At 41.1% G+C, this 18,160-nt stretch overlaps 1 protein-coding gene across 4 annotated transcripts in view; it reads right to left on the bottom strand.

Annotated features, from left to right (window-relative positions):
• The window catches only part of akap6 (A kinase (PRKA) anchor protein 6), a 200,152-nt gene that overhangs the window by 70,890 nt on the left and 111,102 nt on the right, over nucleotides 1-18,160 (bottom strand). For all 4 annotated transcript variants that reach the window (XM_051383743.1, XM_051383746.1, XM_051383745.1 and 1 more), the window contains exon 15: nucleotides 11,014-11,134. In XM_051383743.1, coding sequence (XP_051239703.1) covers nucleotides 11,014-11,134 — 121 coding nt within the window. The remainder of the gene's footprint in view (nucleotides 1-11,013; nucleotides 11,135-18,160) is intronic.

Raw genomic sequence — 18,160 nt, 5'->3', positions numbered from 1 at the left:
ATAGATTTCATAAATATGGTAGAACTTTTTCCATTACTTTTCCTATTTGTATTATTATTACGGTAAAATGTTATTAGTACTTTTCAGTTTCAATCCATATTATTTCTGTATAAATACAAGAAACTATAAAAATCCCATATGATGCTGTGATGGTGGTTTTCTGTGCAGTTTACAGTCTGTAACATGATTCCATATTCAGCAATTAAACAGGAATACATAAATAAAAAAGATGTTCTAATAATAATAATAATAATAATAATAATAATATGATAATTATTATATAGCAGTTATTATATTATGTTATTATTATATAGAAGTTATTATATAGCAGTTATTATATGATAGTTATTATTATATGACTGTTACAATGAAGACAAAATGAAGAAAGGAGGAAAGACTTTGAAGCAGACTGAGAGAGATCTCAGAGGATATAGGACTTAAGCCGTCTGTGTGTTTCTCAGGCATGACTCTCCACTGGAATATAACCCAAACTGTGTGTGTGTGTGTGTGTGTGTGTGTGTGTGTGTGTGTGTGTGTGTGTGTGTGTGTGTGTGTGTGTGTGTGTGCTCAGCCTCCTGTTGAGGTTGTGTACTCTCACTGTTGCCCTCAGGGTTTAAGATGGAGAGAGAAACACAGACTGTGAATCTACGGTATTTTGTTTCATTTCTCTGTCTCTCGTTCAGACTCGTGTCTCTACAGGAGACTCTCCTCTCCAGAAAAATAAGATCATGGGTCATATTTTATACAACACGCTTACATTGTCCATATGAAGCCCCTTCATAGTGATAATAATAACTGTATATTGGACAGCAGTTTTGGCGCCGCCTGAAGTTGCTCAATGTCCTTGTGGATCCTACTTTACAAATCTACATATATCTGTATTTCTGTCATTAAAATCTGCACATATTGAGATATTATTGCTGTGGCCTGTCCTCGTCCAGGTCTCCACAGTGGAGAGGAGGTTCACCGTCCATTTTTCAGGTATTAGAAATTCTGTGATCAATATTTGTGTATAATGTGATTTTGTTGGTTTGTTCTGTACACTCGACATTCATTGTATGTCGGTCCGTCTGGAGAGACACTGTTTGTGAGGTTTCTTCCAATTTTTCCTGTTAAAAAAGCTTTTTGGGGGAGTTTTTCCTTCCCTGAATGGAGAGTATAGGGACAGAGGGGGTTTAATGAATTTAAAGCCACCATTTTGGGCTGTATAAATAAAATTAGTTTTGACTTTTGGCAGAAAAGTTAAGTTCTACACAGAAAAATCTTTGATCAGAAAACAGTCTTATGAATCAGTCATGTGGGTCCAAGGTGAAATTTCAAGCTTGACTTTTTGACTCAGTCTCTAGAGTGAAGCTGCTAAAATGTTACTATTACTTTATTTAAACACTGAAGATGTTGTCAGACTAAGTGTTTTCAAAGACTTAAGCCCAGTTCAGACTGAAGATTCACGATGAAAAGTTGTCTCAGCTGATGGTGTTGCTGCAGCTCAGCCTGTCAAATCTCCAGTGGCTGGTTTTAGGACGTAAGGCACATCCGTTCACTGTGAAGGTTTGGACAGCCTGATAATGTCCCCATGCACCCACTGATGGCTCAAAACTCTCATCCCTCAGCAGCAAGTAGCTCACTATCACCATCCTCACTTTATATTTAAGGACACTACAAATTCTATCCAGCTATATATATATATATAGTTAGAGCAGAAGTACAGAAAGTCATTGTCATGATACACTATCTTATCTAGTTTCATTGTTGCAAGTAGCTGCAAGTTTCAACTTAGTAGCGACTCTTTGGTCTGAACTGGGCTTTGGAAGACGTAGAATTGGTCATCTTCCGCCATGAAACACATTCAGTTACTCTCTGGACATCTCATGTTGTTGTTTCCGGTCAGAGGACAGTTTGATTTTTGTCTCAGTGCAGTTCAAAGGGTTAAACTCTGCTTATTTGGACAAATAGAGTTAAAACGTATTGTTTTTCTCTCTGTATCAGCCTGCGTGTGTGTAAGCGTTAATCAGTTCAGGCTCTCTCCTTCTGGTTTGGACCAGAGATTACCGGACAACCAGTGAAAACACACTGTGTTTCTGTGTGTGTGTGTGTGTGTGTGTGTGTGTGTGTGTGTGTGTGTGTGTGTGTGTGTGTGTGTGTGTGTGTGTGTCGCCTCAGACAGAGCTCCTCTGTCGGACTCACACTGATTGGTTTTGGAATCCAGTTAATGAGCAGGTGTGTGTGTGTGTGTGTGTGTGTGTGTGTGTGTGCAGACCGGCGTTCCATCAGAGCACCATGGGCTATTTGAAATGAGAATTTAGCGGCAGGGATGCAAACACACACACACACACACTCCTGATAGCCACTGTAATTAGTTGGACTCCACTGGAACCCGCCACAGGGAGAGAGAGGGAGACAGAGACAGAGAGGAAGACATCTGTGATGACTTAATGCAATGAAATGTTTTCAAATGAAGTCTTGAAGGAAATTCCTTGATTTATCCCCAACAAGCCATGTGTTATATATCCCTCCACTGATCTACATCTGACACTTCCTGCCGCCATCATCCTTCTCTTCTTCCTCTCACGTATTCAGCTCAGAGAACAAACAATGTCAGGGACATGAAGGAGAAAGCTGTATTTACTGGCATCAGATACAGCCACAAAAGCAGCTCTGTGAGAAAATGCTAACATGCTTGTGTTTAACATCTTAGTTTAATGCAGTGATTCACAATCTGGGGGTCAGAACCCCCCACTAGGGGTCGCCAAAGCGTATGATTGTTAAAACATTTAGAACAGACAGATAATTGTTTAAAAAGTTCCCTAAACAGGAAATAATTCATCCAAATCATTCATCCAAGTTCACTGTTTGCGTTCATTGGACAGTTTTGAATATAATGTGAAAGAAAAAGAATGGGAACCACTGCTTTACTTTATGTGTTAGTATGCTAATGTTTGCTAATAAACATTAAACACAAAGTACAGCTGAGGCTGATGGGAATTCAAATGCAGATTTATAAATTGAAGCATTATATTTTGACCTGGCGATGGCACTAGAGGAAATGTCTGGTTACCAGAGCAGTTGCTGTATTTCAATTTATAATAAACTACTATAACTTACAATTTACAGCACACAAAACAGTACTGTATCACTACAAAACAGCATTTTACTGTATATTTACTATACTTCTGCTGTATTTTATTATATTAATTTTAAAAAATCCATCAAATATTGGTACATTTTAATCTGGACCTGAACACCTGAAAGGATTCATCATCTGGGAACCATGAATAACTTTATAAAATGTCACTATGACAATCTCACCTGTTAATGCCATAAAAATAAATCCTTAAATATTCTTCATGAGCCTCAGTTGGTGCAGACCAGGCAGTAAAACATTATTGTTCTTTAATAATTGTGATTTTTCTTTGTAAAGAACATCAGCTGATTCTGAAGCTTCTGATCGATCTCTACTGCTCTTGTTTTCTATTCTTTTCTTCTGCAGCTCTCCCTCCGGCTGTTTTTCATTTGTAATTTAAACTTTTACTGATACCAAATGTGTTTCTATACGATAAAGACACATCAAATGTGTGTGTTTTCACTTTGTGTGTGTGTGTGTGTTTGCACATTATGTCCACGCTTTAATGTCACCCTGTGCATTTTTAGTGGCTGTGTGTATGTGTGTGTGTGTGTGTGTGTGTGTGTGTGTGTGTGGTTGTTCATTTCTCTGTGTCTCAATCAAAATATTACCACGGTCAGTGAAATGACACACACACACCCACACACTGACACTTCTGGGAAATGAATGTTGGCTCCGCCTCCTGTGGGACTCAGGGCCAGAACCTTGATCATCAATTGGCTGAACTACAGGGGCCTTGATGTGTGATTGGTTGACAGCACCTACAAGGTCTGATGCTTGTTTCATCTCCCTGTGGACCCTCAACAAACTGACACAAAACAAGGTGCACACACACCATCTGGACACACACACCTACAATCAGGGAAACACAGATGAAACACACACTGAACAAAGTGAGAATGAACAGAACACACACATTACACAAACATGCACACACACACACACACACACACACACACACACACACACACACACACACACACACAGAGAAGAAAGGATGGACAGAAAGACAAAGACATGCTGTCAGGGGCGTTATCACCCCCTTTTTTTGGGGGGGGCACAAGAGGGGCCCTAACTTATGCAGGGGTGGCAGAAAGTATGTCATTCCCAATTTATGTCATTCCAATATTGTTTATGGTCCCCAGTATGCAGAAATATTCAAATACACTGGGCAAAATAGTGTATCCCTATAAAGGTGAGACTTGTGGGTTCCCATAAAACCCATTTTCATTCAGATATCTTGAGGTCAGAGGTCAAGGGATCCATTTGAAAATGGCCATGTCAGTTTTTCCATCACCAAAATGTAGCCTAACTACAGTGTTATTTAGCCCAGTTGCTGACATGCTAGCACGGGGTTGATAACAATGGGTGCGTTATGATACCAGTATCAGAGTCCACTACCGCCTCTGAAAGTGTGGACTGGAAGAGGGAAGGATAATGCAACAGACAAGACAAAATCAAATGCAACAGCAAGTAACTTAGTATTGGTGCACAATCGAGTAATGAACTACTATAGACTACATATATAGATATATATATATATATATATATATATATATATATATATAATAGACAGGACAGAGACTGAAAGCAGAATGTCAGCAGCACAACAGCAGCAGCTTCAGTCCTCCTTCACCAGGATAATAAACAATCTATTCCTGCTCATAAAACGCAAGAAAATCGACTTGAAACCTAAACAGACATTTCGGGTCATAGCTACACTTGTAAAATGTGAGCCGTTATGTGCTCAGAGAAAACAACTCTATTGATTAGAGGAGCGCTCCAGTAGTTTAGTATTACGCTTCCATACAGTTGGGGGACTGGTGAGAGACAGATTTTACCAGACTGAAACCAAAATAGCTTAAATTCTAGTCCCTGCAATGGGTCAAGCTCAAACAGTGATGGATCTTCCGCTTCCCATAATACTACTCCTTCATTACAGCCGCTCTGCTCGGATGTCTTTCAAACTCAACACCCCCAGTTTGTAATGCAGACTTTTATCAATTTGAAGTCTGAATCACAATGTGAGACATCATTGGGTATCTTTTCACACTTCCAGAGCCACATAAGATATTAAAGAACTGTTCTCACAGGCAGAATAGTACTCCTCGTTACTAAATGGACTTATACATGTAAAATCATTGGAGCGCCCCTTCAAAATAAAGCATATTTGTTATGTCAGATGCATGTGAAAAGGACAGCTAAGACATTACATGGAGGAGTGTTGAGATTAGTTGTGGTAGGTTTAGTGGTTGCTGCCTCTGAGGCTCACTGAGGCTGATGAGATATGGATCCTGATGCTATGCGATTCAACTTAACTCACTAACTGCAAGAATAATAATAATGATAGATGAATAAATTGTTGTTTACAGATGCAAATATGCTAGAAACAACACATCCTGAGTTCAAATTGTATCCAGTGCACCCTCCTTTAATCGGGGTAATCGCATCCTAACATCCCTGGAGTACTTTTGCAAATGTAAATATAATAAATAATAGTTAATGCAATGAATTAATCGTGTTTTTTATCTCACAACTTAGTGCCACTTCTCTGCCATTCAGTTCTTTCTGCTCAGTTGTTGTAACTGGATCCCCTCTAGGAAGCTTACTACGGCCACAGCTCGACCCACGCTGAAGCATTACCATAAGAAACCTCCACTTACTTTACTTGGCAGGAAAACATAGAGAATATCTACACATACACTCAAATGACTTTGGTTTGTGATTTTGGCTGTTGATGTTCAGTTAGATAAACTAAACACTTGTGTGAGTCATTGGTGATGTATTACAGATACACACTCTTTCTACCTGGCAGCAGATGAAGGTCTCAGCACAGAACAAGTCTCATTGTCCCCCTTTTACAGTAATAAACACCTTCCAGTTGTTGACCACAAATTGGATAGATTTCTTTTTAAATCTTTGTTCCATGTTCACTGGTGTGAGCATGTGCTTGTAACACACACACACACACACACACACACACACACACACACACACACACACACACACACACACACACACACACATATCTGTATCAAAACACACACAAACAGTCCTCTCCTCCTTCCTCCCTCCTTTCCAAGGTTGATAAGTGCCTCCATCTAACATCACAATAAACAGTAGAGCCTCGGCCTGCCAAGCCTGCCCGCAGGAACAACTGTCAGCCCAGCTTTCCTTTTCCGGAGGACACACACACACACACACACACACACACACACACACAAAGAAACACACAAACATACAAATGTAAAGACGCACACATAGACACTCTCCCTTCTCACTCTTTCTAAGTTCAGCACCACACACACACACATACACATACACACACACACACACACACACACACTCCAAAAAGAACAACTTTTGTTGGCGTTGCTATGGTTACAGGGTCGAGTCCCCCCAGCATTTTAGTGGAGCACAGCGAGGTTCTTTAACGGTCACATGAAGGAAAAAAACACAGAAAAAACAGGGGGTTTAGACCACGCACACACACACACACACACCCACACACACACACACACACACACACACACACTGTGTTAACTGTTAAACTTAGGGTAACAAAACCTTTTAAAAAGAGTTCATATAAACTGCTCAGAATATGAAACTTCAGTATGAATATACAGACGGATGAGAGGAGTCACATTTTTTGTTGATTATTATATTGATTCATTATTTCTTTGATCAAACTTTTATCTCAGTAATTCTTGCTTTTAAGGACACTACTTTGATTTCATATTATTTCTTCTTATCCTGTTAAATGTTTGTAGACCTGCAACAATTAGTTTATAATCAATGATTCTGTTTTTCCTGTTTAATCAACTCCTTTTAATGTAGAATATCTAATGTTATATATTAAAATATTAAGTTCACAGAGCCAAAGCTGACATCATTTGCTTTTGTCTTCTGACACACAGTCCAAAGTGGAAACCCCCCCCAGCATATTCCTCAGATTTTAGAATCGAACCTTGAGAATGTTTGTATTTTAGCTTGATAAATGACTATTATGGTAATATATTTTTAATATTAGGTAACTTATTAATGAATCATTTGTTTACATCACCTAATGTTTAAAGAGATAGCGGTAAAACAGGCTTATATTTTCAAAATGTTTGGTTGGAAACACTCAAACGGGGGTTAATGAAGGACAAACTACTAAATATATGTGTACATATACTGTGATTTTACATGTGCTGAAAGCTGTTGGACCTTTAAGCACTTTTTTAAGACTGACTGACGGACTTTTACCGTTATTGGAGGGTTTTTACAATGCAGCCTGGTGTCTTTTGATGAACTACAGGATGTGGGTAGTTAGCAGTCACTGTGGGAAATACAGAAACGAAGCCAACAAGTAAAAAGTGAGTGATATATATGATAAAAAGAGCCAAATATGAGCAGCTTACAGTATACAGGCCTGTCTGTGTAACTCTCAGTGGTGAAGAGGGAGAGAAACAGTATAAGAAAGCGACCTTGGACCGGGCGAGGAGACGCTGTCGAGCTCCACATCAATATTTTAACAGCAGAGTTGACACATCAAAAAAAAAAGAGAGAGAGAGAGAGAGGGAGAGGGAAAGAGAGCGAGAAGAAGAAGAAGAATGCCCAGCGATTCCAGAGTCATCTAAAATTCATGCATGCATCATCGCCGCCATGAATATTCATACGGAGATGAATATTTAAGTGCAGCTCCTATGGAGAAATTAGGTTCATCTTTACACTTATCAATAATTCGCAGGCCAGGTGAGTCTCATCGGCCACTAAATAAATCATATCTGCACACACACACACACACACACACAAAAAAAGAAAAGTTTTGGACGGAGCGACACGGAGAAAGAGAAAGAACGGGAAAAAACAACACAAAGTTATGTGTGTGTTGGTTTGCAGCAATGCCTTGTGGGTAAGAAGAGAGTGAGATGTCAGCGGTTCGACCCCAACCAGAGTGTGTGTGAGCAGCATGATAGTGGATATGTTAGTCTGTGTAGATTTATGCATACATTTGTGTTTTTAAGGGTCAGTGAGTGTATTTCACTGTGGTTCTGTTTGGTTAGAATTCCCCAAAATGCAACAGTTCCTTCAAGCTCAGAGTTCATGATTATGTTATATATGTTATTGGTTTGTGTACTTAAATTATCCCAACAATGTTCTAACCCAGAGGAATCTGTCATTTTATTCAGGTAACGCAGCGTTTCCGACCTGCCTCCGGTTGCTATAGCGGAATACGTTGGATGCAACCACTGGTTTGGAAGAATTGGGAGAGATCATAGCTTCAAGGATTTCACAAAATGTCCTCCTGAAAATTAAAATCAGGAGGAGGCTGATGCAGTTTTGTTTCTCAGTATGCTGCTGTGACATGAACATGGAATAGGTACAAAAGTTGAAAGTGTAGAGATTGAAATATCTTAAACTGCCGGCTGATACAGAGGATGGAGCCGTGTGATTCAGGTAACAACAGGACCTTCCCTCTGGCGCCACTCGGAGTAAAAACTTCACATATTATGAACCACTTGTGTTAAAGATCTAAGAATAAAAAAGTTGTCTCTCCATTTTTAATCCATTCAATACTTTTTACTTCTAGAGTGCAACTGAAACATCACAAATATGGCCTCCTCACTGCCCTGATTGAAATACAATAAAATGTATTGTAATGGTTGTATGTACCATAACCTACAGCATGTACACAAAGTGCATGTACATGAGCCTGATGCTGTTACAGACAATGTTATGTTAATTGTGGCACCACCAGTAGCGCTGGAAGTTACTCCTCGTTTGACATTGCATATAAAGTGAAATAAGAACTTGATTCATAAACGTTTGTCAGGCGAGTTCATTTGCATTGGACACATGTAGATCAGCTCACAGCAGGCCGCTTACTTTATTTGTTTTCATAAAAGTATAAAAATGCTTTTAAAAATGACATTTTCTAGAGTGCAACTCTAACTGTGCAACATGAATATATATTCTGTCAGTCTTTGATTCTCTATCAGTGTGTGTGTGTGTGTGTGTGTGTGTGTGTGTGTGTGTGTGTGTGTGTGTGTGTGTGTGTGTGTGAAGGACAGAAGAGGATGACTCAGATCTCTAATCGTAACACATGCTGTTCCTCTGTCTCATTTGGCTGAAGTGAACAAACACACACACACACACACACACACACACACACACACACACACAAATTCTCACTGACACTAACACACACACACACACACACACACACACACACACACACACACACACACACACTTTCTCTATGATATGGTTATGAGGGAGGCTATGCCTTGTAATCCCATTCTCCTTGGTAGGGATGAAGACAGGGTGTGTAAGTGTGTGTGTGTGTGTGTGTGTGTGGTGTTTGGCTGGAAGAAGGGGATGGGGAGGTGGAGGGAGGAGTGAAGGGAGGGATGGTGGAGACAGACAAACTGATGGATGAATGAAATGTGGGAGGACATCATTTGCTCCAGCTATCTCTCTGTTTCTACACACTTAGACTTTTCGATTAGCAGACGGTCCTTAGCGCTCCTCTGTATGATGGAGGCAGAGGTGGCTGATGGGAGATTTGTGACATCACAGTGAGGCCATTAAAGCCGTTTAAAGAACCTACAGAACCATTTCTGGACACAAGACCACAACTTGTGTGACGTTGACCAGCAAAAGTTATAAGCGAGAGCCAAACGTTTTGGCATGCACAGGTCGAGCTGCACAGACAGAAGTGAAAGTACGGAGGCTGGAAGGTGTCAAATCAGGTGAGAAAATGTGACAAAGCTGATCAAAGCTGGGAAACAGGACAGTGGTGTATTCAGACGCAGCCTGGACCTGCTGGTGTATTTCACCTTTTAAGGGGTTTAAAATAAATATACTGCAAAACATGCTTCCCAGTAAACTTTCTTTTAACCAAATTCAGAAGAACAAGTGGCTGACAGATCAATTTCAGTCAGACTCTTGATGCCAACACCCTGCGACACTTTTCTACCTATCGACTGAATCCAAACATCCACACCTCCCCACAATTACAGACTCACAAAGTTTATGTGGCGAGAGCTGTCAAAATCCATAAGTCTTCAAGTCTACTGAGGACCCACAGCCTGACTTTCTGTGGACCTCTGGAGAGTCCACTCTCAGTGCACCTGACATCTTTCAAAAAAATATTACAGTAATATGGGTCTGACAATGCTTAGAAAAAGATCTCAGCAGTGGTTGAATTCATGGCATCAACTAAAGGTCTCAAGTCAGTTCTTAAAGGTCCAGTGTGTAACATTGAGTAGGATCTCTAGTCAGAAATGGTATATAATACTCATAGGTATGTTTCCATTAGTGTAAAATCAACTGCAAATTGAATTGTTGTGTGTTTGTGACCTTAGAATGAGAGGTTTTTATCTACAGAAGGAACGGGTCTATAGATACAACCAGCTCATTCTAAGGTAACGATTCCTATACTCACTAATCTAAACATTCCTATGAATATTATATTACATTTTTGCTAATTGATCCTCCTAAATGTTACACACTGACTTAAGACTTCAAGTTAAGATTCAGCTGGTCTTGCAAAACCAGACGATCAGCAACAGTCGCTAACAAACGTATGCCCCTTACTTCAAGGACACGCCTTACCTGAACCGAAGCTCTCCCTCCATTCGCCTCCATAGTGAAACAAACTGGAGATATAGTGAATCACTTTGTGACACGGAGAAAGCTTTATAAAAGATTGAAAATGGATGTCCTGAGCAACGTTACATGGTCCAGGACAGTGTACAGACTTTGGACTGCTTCTGTAATGCAGGTTTTTTTTTTTTAAACTCTTTAATTATTTCCGCCACTTTGGAGGCCGAGAGGAGAGTACTGAAGTTACTGGAAACCAGTAAACCAGTAAAACACAGTCACAGACAGACGGCAGAGCTTACCTTGAAGAGGTGATGTCTCTGCTCCTCTGACATCATCAGCTGGTGACTGTCCGTTACCATGGCGTCCATGTCCATCAGCCAATCCCAGAGCTCCTGGTACTCGGCCTCAAACTCCTGCAGACTGAAGACAACAAGAGAGAGAGAGAGGGAAAGAGAGAGAGAGAGAGAGAGAGAGAGAGAGAGAGAGAGATTATTAAGTTGAATTATGGTTGTAATTCAATTTTCTTTTATTCATATTGTGTTTCCTGCATGCTCTACTTTCTGTTATTGTTTCTTGTATTATTGTAATATTGTTTTGTCCTGCGGCGATGAGAGACATATGCATCTTGTTATGTTGATAAAGAATGCGGCAGAAAATGCAAACTGGAATGAAAGAGAGACACTGACAGATAAAGGCAGACGGAGAGAGAAAGCAGAAAACAGACAGAAAACAGTTTTCAAGCTGCTGTTTGGACTGAAACTAAAGTTTTTTCCAACCAGAGCTGATTTGCATCTTGTACTCGACTGTGTCTGGATTCTGTTGTGAGGACAGAACTTCCTGTGATGCTACTTCTGCCAGTTCTTACAAGTAAAGCAAACACACAGTGCGACACAGAACGTGACAAAAAGCAGCGACTCTATTTTAGGTTTTATCAGCTGATGTTAGTGAATTAAACGTCAGGAGGTCAGCTGTCAGTCATAAGAAAACCCTCTTTTTATAGCTTCAAACAGCTCATTAAAACCAAACTCACCTGAAAATGAACACACCCCAGTGTGATAGGAACTGTGTACCGTGTACCAAAGAGCTTCATCTTTATATGTCGATGCTAATGGCCTGTAATAGACCCGCCGATCCACAGCAAAGTGTCAGTGTCGTGTTTTTCTTCTCCTAGACGTGAAAGGTGCAGTATAAAGAGCGATGAAGTCATGGTTCAAACAGTCCCATGTGAAGCTAAAAGTCAGCACTGACGTATTTTAGTTATGTAATGTACTTCACTTCCACCAGGTATTTATCTTTCTTTATTTTCCTGAACCAAACTGAAACCTCAGCTAGCTTTGTTTTGAAAGTGTAGCTGAATATTTATTGTTGCTAACTTGACTGTATGAACATGTGTGAAAGCGTGACACTGCCACGGTGGGTCAGCGTGTCTATTACACACTTTTGCCTGATACCCGGTTGGGCTTTATTTATCTTCTATGGTGTTACAAAAAACTCAGAAAGAAATAGGTGGCTATGAAGACAATTATCAGTATGCTCAATCTGAGCTGTTTGTCGGATGGCTTCAGAAACCCCCTCCCCCCACACCTTCCAGATGTCGGATCGGGGCAGAAAAAAAACGTTCCAAAACTGACAATGCGACATTCACACTAACGTCATGCAGTGATTGTCCCGGAGTGAAAGGAGCCAGGGTTTGAATTCTCTTTTTGTGCGTACGACTGAGTGGAACACGCTGAACGCTCCGCAGGACAGACTGTCTGAGAGCGTGTACACCATTATCCCCGTAAGTCCCCAGAAATCAGTGTTTCTTCTTGTTCCTACAGTGTGTTTGAATGATGTCTGTGCAGAGTTTGACTCCAGAAGGATGTTTTCACATTCTCTGAGCTCATTGGCAACCTGGTTTTAAGGGGCGGAGCCGGAGTGAGTCCTGATGCAGTATGCAGCTTCTACAGTGTGATCCAGCAGCGCACACTGAGAATGAAATACATCATCAACTCTGGAATTTTTAATGAGGTAGAAGGAGTAGACAACTTCTTAAGGATTTTAATGTGAAACGCCTCATTATTTCTTTCATTTCTTTACACTTTATATCTTCATATTGTTTTCTACCTGCTTCATCCCACATCCTTCCTCCTCCTCCCCTTTCAGCTTCAGTCTCACCTCCTCCTCATTCTGCTCCATTCCCCACTCACCTCGTCGTTGCTCTCCCTCCCACACTCTCTCATGTTGTCCACATTCTTTGTTCACCTCCCCTAACTCTTCCTTTCTGCTCTTCTCTCCCACATTATTTTCCCCTCACTCTCCCCTCTCCACTCCTCCCACTCTCACCCCCCTCCTTCCTCGTCCTCTCACCTCCTCCTCCTCGACACAGGATCACATCAAATATTTATGCTGCTGGAACAGGGGCCGATTGCTCAAACACTCACATTACTGTCAGCCGTTTTGTTAAGGTGTGTGAGAGAGTGACTGTGTGTGTGTGTGTGTGTGTGTGTGTGTGTGTTTATTATTTATATATTCGGTGGTTTTCGGTCTCGGCGGGGATCGCCAACATGTTTCTCAACATTAGCAGTGAAATTGTTTGGAATTCTCCGGTCGCCGCCGCCGACAGTTTGACAGCTCTGTCAGGCCCATGGCGTTTCCACGACAACACAAACATACACACACACACACACACACACACACACACACACACACACACACACACACTAGTCGAGACAACCGCACGTGAAGAGACACACTCGTGAAAACAATACCTCAAAGAGACTAAACAACCCAAACACACGACTGCTGATAATCACATGTACACACGCACGGCTACCCACAATGCAACGCTACACAATGTACACATACAGAAACTTGACGTGCCATAAAAGTAGAGAGAGTAAACTATGAATGAAATTATAGAAACAAGAACGGAGAGAAAGAATAAAATAAGCACTTCCATCTCTCCCTGTTTCATTTTCATTCATCTTGAAGCTGCAAATTCACTGCGATTCAGGCTGTAATGAGAACATGAATTTACTAACAGAACACACACGTTTGTGCTTCTTAATATAATACCCACAATCCCCCAGGCCTTGCCGAAATGTTAACCCTCACAAAGCCTTTAGAGAAGCGAGAACCGGACAAAATATCCTCCACACTTCTCAAACATTTCTTCACTTTCCCAAAACGTCTTGAAAACGTCTTCCTTAAAAATTGCCCAATTTTACAAAATGTCCTCCTTTTCTTTACAAATATCTTCTAACTTTGCGAGATGTCCTCACCCCAGAAAATGTCCTCACCCCAGAAAATGTCCTCACTCTCCAGAAAGTCAAATCTTTTTGATGTCTTTAAAACTGTCCTTACTTTCCAACATGTCTTCCCCCTCTCAGTTCCCTTTCGTAGATGCCCTCACATTGCAAACATGTCTTCACTTTTCAAAACTTTCCTTACTTCCCAAATTACTTCCCAAATACCGCTTTCTCTCTTCACTTCCATCTTTTTGCACCTCATCTTCTCTCCTCATCATCCTCTCTGTCCCTCCATCATCTCCTCGTCAGCTACACTGAAATACAATCTTCCAACATCTTCACCCTTCCTCTCCTCCATCTTTTACCACTTTTTCTCCCCATCCCTCTCCTCTCCTCACACCCCCTTGTCCTCCACCGTGAGTGATTCTCAGTAAAATAAAAACCAAACAGAGAAGAAGAAAGTGAAGGAAGCGAGCGCTGCTTCCTTCCCCCGAGGCGGCGTTCCTCATTATGCGGCGAGCCGAGCGGCCCTTTACTGACTCAGACAGATGAAGCAGATACAACACTCGCACAGATTGTTTTCTCTTGTCGTTTGTCGTTTTTCCACTCCCTCCCTCCCCTCCTCTCCTCCGTTTCCGTCTTGTTCTCACACTAATGTTAACTAAACGCTTTGTAAAACAGGATCTCTCGGGGGTGGAAGACGAGAAAACAGACAAATCGGAGAGGAAGGAGCGACGTGGTGGCACTGCAGGGCTGCGTTCGACACCAGGACCGTTACAGAGTGTTTGAAGTGTCAGGTTCGCTCTCTGTCACGCGGCGCTGACGGAGTGCGTGGGAGTGTAACGGAGAGGCGTTCTGACATTTAGTCACTTGGGGAAATTTGAATTATAGAAATCTATTATTCATTTCTAACTCGTCATAATTCAACTCTGCATACAAAGAAATGTATCATGTGAATTTGTGCAAGTCTAAACATTGACATTTCAGACAGACATTTCACTAAGTGAGAACAAAGTTTTTGCTCCAAATAATTAAGGCTGTGTGTGTGAACATCTCCAGCTGGGAGTGGTATCTGGAGCAGGATTAGTCTGTTGCTGTTCGGAAACACACAATTCAAAAGTTGGTCGAGTGAGCTAGAGAGTGAATGAAGAGAGGGAGAGAGAGAGCGGGTGTATGTGGTCATTTTAGTGTACTTTATGTCACCCCTGCAGAAGTAAAAAAAAGTCTGGGTTCAGTGTGTTTAGAAGGAATAGAATATTTTAACTTAACTAAAACCTTTTTTGGAGGTTGGAACAACAAAGGAAGACATTGGGTTGGCTGTAATTTACAGTGATCCTTTTTTGATCATTGATTGACTGTAAAGGGATTTCTTAAGGCAAAGTTGGGGGTCCGGTCTAATGTGCAGTTTCTTTGGCCTGAAAAAGTTTGGGAACCCGTGCACTGGCCAGCTGGGCTAGCAGTAGTCAGCCACAACAGCTCTCTGCACTGTCCTGTCTACTCCTCCCCACAACTTCTCTACATCATTTTGTTCTATCCAATGTTTTTGAAGAAGGTAAATAAAGCTACCAAAGCTAATGAGCTTAGCTTTGGAAGGTAAGTTCACACAGTTTAACCACAGGATGCATTTACACCATCGACTCACTGAGTTTATACTCTGACAGAGGAGGTTGAATAAAACTGCACACAGCTAATAAACTGTGATAACTTCCTCCATCTTGGATTCTCTGTAAGGCCACACAACTCTCAGGACCGCTTGCTATTGCTGAAAGGTGCAAATCAAAGTTCACCCACTTTACTTGATTTAATTTAGTTTTTCCTTTTTTATTGCTGGTGTGAACTGTGTACTTCAACCACTTCAAACGCAATACTTTTCTTTATATGACCGGGATTTAGACCAGACGTCTCGGTGCTCCGTGTACACTGTTGGTTAAAACACATGCAGTGTCTTTCCAGTCAGACTTAAATGGATGGATTTTCCATCATCCTCCACTTTCTGCTTCTCTCTCTGTGTCTCTCTCTCTCTCTCTTTTCATCACTTCCCAATACTTGCTTTTCTCTCCCTCCCTTTCTGCTGCCTGCTGCTGCAACGACGATAGCAGCTGTAACCACTGTCTCTAATTCATCATCCAACATACAGGCGAAAGAAGAGAGGGAGGGAGGAAGAGGAGGGGAGGGGGCAGGCAGGGAGGGAGAGAGAGAGAGAGAGAGAGAGAGAGAAAGAGAGAGAGAGAAGGGGTGGAGCAGGGGAGAGGGTGAAAACATGGAGGACATGATGGGAGAATGGGGAAAGGAGGTAAAGAAAGTAGGGGAGCAAAAGTCAAAAGAAAAGAGATGAAGAAGATGAAGGGAAAGGAAAAAGGAAGCAAAGACAGAAGCGAGGAAGGATGGCGAGGATTAAGAGGAAGAGGAGGAAGGACAGTGAAGGAGGGAGGACAGGAGAGGGGGATGAAATGATAGAGTGAAAGGTTGAATGAGTCATATTGGCAGCCGTCACCTTTCAGTCAGAGACTCTGTTGGATTTATGAGGTGATTCACTGACACTCGTCTCGTCTAATGGATTCATCCAACAGAGACACTGAAACCAGACGACCAGAGAACGGCAGCAGCACAGTGCCGCCTGCTTCCACTCACTCACTCACTCACTCACTCACTCACTCACTCATTCGCTCACTCATTCAGATGGATTCACTCTTACAGAGAATAATGTTCATTCATCATTCATCCACTTGTTTCATTATTCACTAACTTATTCATTCCTTCATTTATTCATTCATTGACCCATTCACTCACTCTACCTTTCTTTTGTTCATTTATGCATTCACTCATTCTCTGGTCTTTTCTAATACCTGATTATAGAAAATGAATGAATGAAGGTAGATAGATTTATTTATATAACAGGTCCTATGAATAAGTGAATAAATGAATGAATCAATCAATGTTTTTTGGATTTACAATTTATGCTGTTCTTACATTTCATGAATAACAAAGTTCCCCAACATCAGTTTGGGTCAAAACCATTAAAAACTAATATGAGTTTATTGATCTTACAGTGGTTATTTTCTTCACAAAGACAAAAAAACGAAGCTTAATTACCAATAAACAATAATCAGTAAACAATATAGGTGGTAATTTATTGAGCCTTTTAGCTTTATATAAATACAAAAGCAATGTTTTGTTTCTGTCCATGTTATTTCTTTTGGCATTAATTTAAAATTGAGATATTTTGTGTGCGATCAGTAAATAATTCAGTCTGACCTTCATTTTCTTTACAACTGAACCAAAACCAGAAACCTCAACTGAGCTGAACTCACTGCAGCTACAGAAAAAACATGCAACATCCAATTAATACGAAACTCATCCCACACACCGCTGCACTGGACACACACATGCACACGCACATGCACACACACACACACACACACACACACACACACACACACACACACACACACACACAAATGTAAATCTGAAGAGCAGCAGCTAATATATGAATAACCAATTAGTGTCCAACATATCCAATGTAAATTACTGAAACATCACTGCAGCCACAGAAAAACACAAACAACAAACTGTGTTTTCTTTGTGTCTCCACTTATGTTTGTGTGTGTGTGTGTGTGTGTGTGTGTGTGTGTGTGTGTGTGTGTGTGTGTGTGTGTGTTTGTGTGTGTGTGTGTGTGCGTGTGTTCACACCACATCCTTCATGTAAGTGACGACACACTGACAACACCAACAAAGTCTGCAGAACAAAACATGCTACAGACTCGGAGTGAACACTTTCAGCTTCATTTTTCATCTGCATACACACAACTGTGCATGTTTTCATTGTGTGTGTGTGTGTGTGTGTGTGTGTGTGTGTGCCCTGCGTGTGTGTGATAACCACGGAGGGAGGCTCCTCAAAGCTGCGGATGAAACGCCGACAGGCAGCGTGACCAAAGACGCGGCTCGCCGAGCCGAGCCTGGCCACACCAGATTACTGCTGTTAACACTCAAACTCTGTGTGTGCATGATTGCATTCAGCTGTGTGCGTCACATGTTACTGAGTCCTGTTTTCTTCTTCCCGAGTCTTTCTCTATCACTACACAAATTATCATCTGCTAGTTTGTGTCTCGTCTATTGTTTTTTTTTATCCTATTTGTGGATTCTGTTATTTATTGATGCTGTTTGATACGCTATTTTAAAAAAAAAAAAGTTAAACCAACAGTAATATTCTGGCAGC

This window comes from Dicentrarchus labrax, unplaced genomic scaffold (genome assembly GCF_905237075.1).
Source record: "Dicentrarchus labrax unplaced genomic scaffold, dlabrax2021, whole genome shotgun sequence".
Taxonomy (NCBI): Eukaryota; Metazoa; Chordata; class Actinopteri; family Moronidae; genus Dicentrarchus; species Dicentrarchus labrax.
This window is presented reverse-complemented; position numbering and strand designations above follow the sequence as displayed.